The 9,519-nt window shown below is 39.8% G+C and overlaps 1 protein-coding gene across 2 annotated transcripts in view; it reads right to left on the reverse strand.

Moving 5' to 3' along the window:
* DENND5B (DENN domain containing 5B) overlaps positions 1–9,519 on the reverse strand; it is a 149,548-nt gene that overhangs the window by 11,482 nt on the left and 128,547 nt on the right. For both annotated transcript variants that reach the window (XM_081957390.1, XM_081957389.1), the window contains 4 exons: positions 5,232–5,377; positions 3,664–3,782; positions 1,956–2,143; positions 598–680 (listed from right to left, as the gene is read on the reverse strand). In XM_081957390.1, coding sequence (XP_081813516.1) covers positions 598–680; positions 1,956–2,143; positions 3,664–3,782; positions 5,232–5,377 — 536 coding nt within the window. The remainder of the gene's footprint in view (positions 1–597; positions 681–1,955; positions 2,144–3,663; positions 3,783–5,231; positions 5,378–9,519) is intronic.

Here is a 9,519-nt window from a genome sequence, read left to right on the forward strand (position 1 = left end):
ACAGCGACCTATTTGGTAGTAAGCTTCTTTAGATTTTCATGTACAGGGTTCATATTCTTGATTTGGTACATTTCCAATTATAGACCATTCTCTTGCCCATCTTAACCATTTTATGTATCACTTAAAATGTGACACAGTTTTCTACTTGCATTTTACATGCTTGCAAACTACTATGTTGGCAGAAGCTGGGACAAATAACGGGAGCTCACCCCATTATGCGGCACTAGAGATTCGAACCGCCAACCTTTCTGATCAACAAGCTCAGTGTCTTAGCCACTGAGCCACCACGTCCCCTTGGAGTACTGTACTGGTTTAAGCAAACTTTATACTTTCATCCAGCCAGTTTCACACTTATACAAATGTAGGTATGCTATATGCGTGGAGCTGTCTGACGTATGCTGCAGGAATCGCTGTTATTTAACAAGGATTTAATAAGGTATTAATAAAATGAGATAATGGACTTCACAATTCATGAGGATGATGAATCTGATGTGATATAAAATAAATATCATTCTTCCCCACCTGTACAATACATTCCATCAACCATTAAAGTTATTTGCTAACACGCCCTATTACGTCAAATGTTTAAGAGACTACCTCTTTTTCAGGCTTATGGAAATGTTTCACAATATTGTTCACAGCTTCCCCTATGCCTTCTTGGATCTGACCTGCATTAGGTTCTGAAAGAAATAATAAAACAATAAGTGGTTTATTCATTAGGTCAATATTTCTCCAGGGCCAAACAATGATGCATATAGCATTCTCTCCTCCAATGTTACTTCTGCAACAAATCGGTGATGTAATTGGCGGGCCGGCGGGAGGTCACCAAGTGATTGACCAGAAATCATCTCAAGAACTTCCAGGGTGGACTTGAAGCAAAGTTCAAACTGGGGTCTCACTGTTCTAGTCCAAAAATTTACTAGAGCACTGCACTGCCTCTGTCTCTCAGTTATACATTTTCAATTTTGCAGAGAAGTGACTTTAAATTTAGCACTTCAAGCACAGCAGCCAGGAGATTTTGAAAAAATGGCATAGGCCGAGACCACTATTATGAGACGCAGCACCAGCCAACCATACTGTAGGTTTTAATGGAGGGCAAGTGACAAACCCATGTCAGCATATCATGGCCCAAAAGTGTCACTTTTGGCTTCGCAGTCAATGTCTGGCTTGAGGGTAGAATGGAAGTCTGCATCATGCATATTACATGTTTTTTTTCATTATTACTGTTAAATAGCAGGCCACCTATGCAGACAACTTCGACAACTGTAAAAGACGCACTGTATTTATGGAGTGGAAGATGATCAACAGCCACCAGTTGTGGTATCTACAGTCAGAGAGTTGAATGCCTGAATGTCAATTGTTGGGGAACAAAAATAAGGAGGACATGGTTACAACTGTGAGGATTTCTTTCTTCTCAAAGAAATATAATTGCTTCAGGTAGCCTTTCTTTGCTTTCTTTTTTAAATGGTCCTTGATTTTTTAAAAAAGTTCAATGCTTTTATATTCACCATAACACTGAAAATAATAACAAAAATGTGCATTTCAGAAATTGGGACTACTCTAGCCTGAGAAAATTTTGGTCCATTATTACTAATTTTATATTAAAGCAGGAATGCTCGTTATAAAAATCTTAGTTCCTAAATATCATCAGATTCTGGTTGCAGTTTATGGGATGTCACTGAAGAATTAGAAAATCTAGAGCAGGGGCTTGTTGGAAACAGCTGGACTAAAAGTTCAATGAAGCTTGAAAGCCTGGTAGAATTCTGAATTAATAGGAGCTTGGCCTGACACAGTAAGATCCTTATGTATCTACTAGATGTGGGAAAAGTTATACCTGTAGCACCAAGTCCACTAAAATTCTAAAGATTTCTCATTGGCAAGAGTTTTTCCCCAATAACCATCCTGTATGCCTGATATCAGTGCAAGAAGCTATTACTGAAGGTAGCTACTCGTACTTGTATTCTTCCCAGTGAGGGAAGTGATGCTCAATTTTCGGGCCATAGTTGGGGATTTTTGTTGGGGTGGAGTCCGGCACTGTTTTCCCAAATCTTCTTCTGATGATGATGGTAATAACTCTCCAATGAGGATCCGTTCCAAGCTTCCATCATCAACACCTTTTCCCAACCATCTTCCACAAGGAAACCTGAAGGTAGGAGAGGAAGATGCAGTTGAGTTCTGGGTTCTTGCCAAGACAGGATTAATTTCACAACATCTTGCATACACAGGTTGCATATCACATTTTCAGTTTCTAGTCAGCCCATCAGTCTGAGACCACCTGCAGAATCGATATATATCTTAGCCATGAAGATTCCTAGAACCAGAGGGGACACATTATTTGCAGTATCAACTCTTGTGCACATTAACTGATTTCCTAGAAAAAAATATTTGCTAGAAAAAATGATTATGATATAACGGGACAGGGAATTGTGCTGGTTTTTGGCTAAACAACATAGAACCTGAAGTGTTTTTCTAGCTATGTTGTGCTTCCTGAGAATGCTCACTTTCTCTCCCTCTCCCAAAAGCACGATGTTCCTACTAAGATAAAAACCTTTTTAAAAAAATTTCAGAGCAGAGAATGCTTTTCAACTTTTATAGCTGTGATATAATCAAGAAAAACAAAATACAAATGTTTGTACAGAAAACAAATGTGATTTATAGAGTTCAATTTCCTTGTCTGATTTGGTCTAGCTTGGTTCAACTTTTGACTTTCTATTAGCAGTTTTGCCTTTTTTGGATCTGTTATTAAGAAAAGGATATCATTCTACTTGAAAACTTGCAGATTTCTTATAAAGTACTGCCAGACTGGACAAATAATTATTTTCTCTTTGAACAATTAGAATCTACTTTGAGATTACAATCTGGCGAACATTAAAACCCCTCAATAAAAACTCTTTTAAATTTGGCAGTCACAAAGCTTTAAACTATGGTCTCTTAACATCTCACATGAAAAAAAAATTGTTCCCAAATTATTTTTCAAATTAGTATTTGCAAACAGCAGTACATTTCTTCAGCCTAAATAGCAACATTAATCTGCAAGAGTAATATCCTAACCAAAAGCCATACAGGTAGCCCTCGATTTACCATGATTGGAATCAGAATTCCCGTTGCTAAGCAAGGCAATCATTCAATGAGTCACACCCAAATTTATGACCCTTTTTGCCACGGTTATGTAAATTATTGCAGTTAAGTGAATCACGTGGCGCAGTGGTTAGCATGCAATGTTGCAGGCTAACTCTGCCCATAGCGTGGAGTTCGATCCTGATGGAGCTTGAGGCTGACTCATCTTTTCATCCGGGTTGATAAAATGAAGACCCAGATTGTTGGGGGCAGTAATATGATGACATTGTAGACCTCCCAGAGAGTGCTATAAAACACACTGTGGGGCAGTATATAAGTCTGAAGTGTTACTGCTATTAAATGAAATTAATTAAATAAATGGCAGCACCCAACTTTTGATAACATTCACATGTGCTGTGATGGTCATAAGTGCAAGGATCCAATGTAAGTCACTTTTTCAGTGCGACTGTAACTTCAAATGTATGGTTGTAAGTTGAGGACTACCTGTACATGAAAACAATCATCTTGAGTTATGCAAGGATATGAAAACAGAGTCGAATCTCTCTGGCCATTTAGGAATGGTTCACTTGTGTTTTCCATGCTTACTTATAGGTGTGCCCAGTGATTTCATTCCTGACCATGACACAATCCACGAGCCACTTGGCTAACAGTCCTGAATTGTCATGTCCTATCTGAACAGTGGTTAGCTTCCCCAGGTTTTGACACTGTAGAAGAAGAAGAAGAAAAGGAGGAGGAACATTTAAATCCTAATTGCACTTCTGGCATACACAGTAGGCAAAATCACCTTATAGCCCTGCTTTTTTTTTTTTTTTTTTTGCTTAAAAAGACAAACAAGGTTGGCTGATGAAGCTTGCATTTATTTGTCTGAAGTGGTGTAGGGGGTTGGACTAGAAGACCTCACTTACAACTCTATATATTCTATATTACAAATGAATGGTCTGAGTGAATAAGCTGGAGTGAAAGCAATTGTGGTCTAGTCCACATATGTACCCATTGTTTCATGACTGTATGGATTGTTGAAATCCAATGAGACAGAACAGAAGGTATGTTTCAGCAAATGTCACTTCCAGCACAAAGCAGTTAATTCATTCAAAGAGCCATTTGCCATCCAGGAGAGTAAACAAATATAATACCAAACGATGGACCCGCACACTTGAATAGTTTTGCTGACTGACAGCTAAATGCGTGAAATCGGGCTTCCGAAAGCATTAGTGTTTGAAGCAATGTGCTCATATTTCAGCTTGGTTGCTCGTGAATTCAGATATGGGGGAGACTAAGGCTAAATACAGTTTCCTTAAATAAGGCTACAACTGGAACCCTTTATTACCTGGTGTAGTAAAATGCAGGGAAGTGAACACCTGTCATCACATGAACAGATTTTTTTCTTAAAAATCAGAATGAACAAATTCATTCTGATAAAAATGAAGACGCACAAAAATACAAATGGCAGGTTCGAGCTGGGGTTGAATTCTATATTATTATTATTGTACGTCGCCCCGAGTCCCTGGGGGGGAGAGGGGGCGACTAAGAAGTCAAATTAAATAAATAATAAATAAATAAATATATGCCAAAATACTTTTCCCTCACTCTCAACCACCATAAGATAAAAATAATGCCATTCTCTTATAGAATTCCGGCTGTTATCCAAGCCACAATACATGACCACCAGACAAATCATTGTCAAAGCTATGGGAAAACGCTCTACGACCCCTATTAAGCATTTCCTGTTATTTATTCTATTAGCTGGCAATCATATTCACGCTCTTATGAATTTGATTGATGTCATTAACATTATTCTGGAAATGAAACATCACCAGAATATCATGTCATGAGCGATGGGAAAAAAAGAAGATATATACTGCATTTAAATAAATTGGCTTTACTGCCAAATCTTTTTAAAAAAAGAAAAACAGTGGCAGGATAAAATTTGTTCTGTTGCATAGGAGAGCAGAGGTAGTTAAAGCCCATCAGCAAGCATGTTTCTTTCCCTACCAACAGCTTTGCGCTGTACACATTTGTGCGTGCTTTTGAAAGGAATGCTGTGCTATGCTCAAAACGTTTATTCCAGTTTTTTTGAACAAGCACTTCCCGGCAGACTCTCAAAATCCAACACTTGCCATAGCAGACAGGGAAGTACAGGATGCTGAACTCACCTCAAAGGTCATTTCTAACAAGTTCTTTGGAATCTGCATAATGCCAGTATCCCCCAGTTCTCCAGAAACACAAATCCATGGGTTTGATGTCGTGATTGCGTTGCTTAGCTTTTTAATGGGGATAATCACAGTTCTATATGGAATCACTGTAAGAGCAAACAATGGTAATTAGACGTCTATCTAAGGCAGCCATAAATACATAAAGACAGCCTTCTAGCAATAAATACTACTAATATATTGCAATATCAGCAAAAAATTAGAACAGCATTGAGACAACGTAACTGTTGTCCAAACACATTGCGCCGAAACACATCACACCTTCATGCCCAGTGTCCTGTACAGCTAGTCCTTGACTTATGACCGGGACCCAAATTTCCATTGCTAAGCAAGGGAGCGTGTTTGCAGTAGTGCCTCCCGGTTTTATTTTATTTTATCAATTTTTAGTACTCCCATTGGATCCTTTTTTATTTAATTAACATTTTTTGGTGGAGATAACAGCGTAGAACATAATACAAACAAAAACTTTTGTTGCTGACGAGAATTTAAAAAGCATGGGAAAAAGAAAGAAACGCCATGGCACCAGCCCAGGATCTCTCCCTCCAGTGAAGACAGCAAAACAACCAAGAATTGAGGAGCTCTTTGTTGGCAAGAGATCTGTAAGTAAAACTAACCCACCCCATCCCCAACAATCTGGAGAGATTAGAATGGGACCGGCAAAAAGATGTGGCAAAACAGCATTGACTAGATTTTCCCGATCTAGCCGGGAGGGGGGGGGGGGGAGACAAACTGAAAGCCAGCTTTTCTCACAACTAGCCCAATAACTTCCTATATGGAGGCTGAGCTAAAGGCAAAAAAGGTGACCAACAACCAGATAATTCAGAGTACGGAGAGTTTACCTTGGGAAAATTCTACCGAGTTTATGGCAAAGCAATGCCTTCTCACAGGGCAAACAGTGGTTTCAATATTTGAACCATTAATTGCCGTTGCTAAGCAAGATGGTTATCTGTGCTACACCTGATTTTCTGTGGGGGTTTTTTTTGCCACTGTTGTTAGGTGAATCATTGTGGTTGTTAAGTGAATCGTGCAGTTGTTAAGTGAACCTGGCTTTCCCCCCCTTTACTTTGCTTGTCTGAAGCCAGTTGGGAAGACCACAAATGGCGGCCACATGACTCCGGGACCCTACAAGGGTCATAATGCATGCTGATTGACAAGCGCCTGGATTTTGATCATGTGACCATAGGAAGTGCTGCAGTGATTGTATGTACTAGTCGTAAGTCACAACATAAGCAGTTGCAAAATAAGCCTAAGACTGAAAATCAGGCTTGTCAGGCTATCCTGCTCTATGGAGTAAGAGAGTTGGTCTCTGACAGAGAACTACTCGAAGAAACTAGAAGCATTTGAAATGTGGATTTACAGACGGCTGTCACGTATAAGATGGGTTGACAAAATCAGAAATGAGATGGTGATAAGCCGCCTGGGAAAGCCAAGGGACATAATCAAAACCATTAAAAAGCAAAAGTTAGAATATTTTGGACATGTGATGCAACACTTGGAAAAATATGCCATACTTTACTTACCCGTATTTTTCAGACTATAAGACACACCGGAGTATAAGACGCACCATGATTTTGAAGAGGTAAATAAAATAAAAAAAATTAGCACTCTGCAGGCCTCCCAAACCCTCTGCACACCTCGTTTTTTGCAAAATAAAAAATAAAAAGGGCATGCAGAGCTTTCGGAGGCTTGCAGAGTGCTGCTGGGGGCAAAAATGAGAAAAAAAATGGCCCATTTTTTGCAAAACAAAAAAACCCAACAACCTGCATGCAGAAATTTGGGAGGCTGGTAGAGTGCTTGGAGGGGTGTGTGTTCAAAGACGGTCCCTTTTTTGCTCATTTTTGCCCTCCCCAGCCCCCAGGAACACTTTGCAAGCTTCCTAAACCTTCTGCATGTCAAATTTTTCAAAGGGGGCGGGGTGTCGGTAGGCCAAAAATGCTATATTCATTGTATAAGACGCACCCAGATTTTCACCCTGTTTTTTTTGGGGGGGGGGGCGTCTTATAGTCCGAAAAATACGATGATCCTCCAGAGAAAGATTGAAGGCAAATGAGGTCAAGGCAGAAGAAGAACATCATGGCTTCAAAATCTAAGGGACTGGTTTGGACAAAATTCAGCAGCACTTTTTCATGCGGCTGTTGATAAAAATAGGATCACCAACATGATCGCCAACGTCCAATGACGGATATGGCACCAGAAGAAGAAGAAGCAGTCATAAGTCACTTTTTTCAATGCCATTGTATGTCTGCTGAATGGTTGCTAAGTGAATGGGTTGTAAATCAAGGACTGCTTGGATTCAAGGCTATAATATGCATATTGCATTTAAGTGCTATTGCTAATGGATATTGATTGACACATCTCTATTTAATTGTTTTCTGAATAGAAGACTACCACGTTATCTTAAGGGTTCTATTATGTGTGAGCAACACATTTTTAAATCAGAAAAGTATTGCATAGAGGCAGCCCAAGCATTAAAGAGAGAAGAAAAACATTTCACATTGTGTAAACATGCTAAAAACTAGCCCATATTCTGAAAAGTAAATGGGTTTCTTAAAGAGGAATTTCAGTCGCATGTTTTGAGAAGTACAATACAATACAATACAATACAATAATACAATACAATACAATACAATAGTAGAGTTGGAAGGGACCTTGGAGGTCTTCTAGTCCAACCCCCTGCCTAGGCAGGAAACCCTATACCGTTTCAGACAAATAGCTATCCATCATCTTCTTAAAGACTTCCAGTGTTGGGGCATTCACAACTTCTGGAGGCAAGCTGTTCCACTGATTAATTGTTCTCACTGTCAGGAAATTTCTCCTCAGTTCTAAGTTGCTTCTCTCCTTGATTAGTTTCCACCCATTGCTTCTTGTTCTACCCTCAGGTGCTTTGGAGAATAGTTTGACTCCCTCTTCTTTGTGGCAACCTCTGAGATATTGGAATAATGCTATCATGTCTCCCCTAGTCCTTCTTTCTCTTAAGCTAAACATACCCAGTTCCTGCAACCGTTCTTCATATGTTTTAGTCTCCAGTCCCCTAATCATCTTTGTTGCTCTTCTCTGCACTCTTTCTAGAGTCTCCACATCTTTTTTACATCGTGGCGACCAGAACTGAATGCAGTATTCCAAGTGTGGCCTTACCAAGGCATTATAAAGTGGTATTAACACTTCACGTGATCTTGATTCTATCCCTCTGTTGATGCAGCCTAGAACTGTGTTGGCTTTTTTGGCAGCTGCTGCACACTGCTGGCTCATATTTAAATGGTTGTCCATTTAAAGTAGTTTCACAAAGAGTCCTCCTCCTCTCACATAATACAAGGCTAGTCTGCTTTTTCTATAATTATAAATCATATTACCAAACACCCCCCCCCCCAATACATTCGTTGTATTTGGTTCTCTCTCCTGCTTTTTAACATTTATAAGAAGCTGCTAGGAGAGTCATTTGTCTTTTAGAGGCTTCTAGATCCAGGTGAGGTACATTATCAATATGCAGATTATACCAAACTGTCCATCAGCACCCCAGGCCTGACTGAAGAGAACCTCATGACCCAAACTTTTATTGTCACTTGTCTACATTACTATATGTTTCCCTGAAAATAAGACCTCCCCAGATAATAAGCCCAATCGGGCTTTTGAGTGCGTGCACTAAAATAAGCCCTCCCCTGAAAACAAGCCCTCTTTGAAAAATATTACAACACAGCAGCAGCCATGAGATGACCACGCTTGCCACCTCCAGCACCTCAAAAATAATAAGACCTCCCCGGAAATAAAGCCAAGCACTTATTTCTGGGGTCAAAAGAAAATAAGACCCTGTCTTATTTTCAGGGAAACACAGTATTACGGTACTGCTACTGAAATGAAACTACTCTACATGGGGCTACCTTTGAAGATTGCTCAGAAGCATCAATTCAGAACATTTGTTGGTTGGCACTCAAAGCCATGAGCATAACTGCACTTCTGTTTGCAGACTCTGCACTGGCTGCCAATAGGTTTCTCAGAGCAATTCACAGTGCTGGTTTTTAAGCTGTAAATCTCTTTTAAGCCTTCCCACCTTTATACCTGCAGGACTGTCCCCTCAAATCAGAACGGACTCATCCAAGATTTCAATTCTGGGGAAATTTGCTGGTGGCGTCCCATCATCGTGAGGTTTTGTTGGGCTGAGGTAAGGAGATGCTGTTTTCATTCATGGCCTCTGTACTTTAAAACAACCTCCCCCTAGGAGTTAGGTTTGGAGGTA

Source organism: Natrix helvetica, assembly GCF_964273705.1.
Source record: "Natrix helvetica genome assembly, chromosome: 6".
Classification (NCBI taxonomy): Eukaryota; Metazoa; Chordata; class Lepidosauria; order Squamata; family Natricidae; genus Natrix; species Natrix helvetica.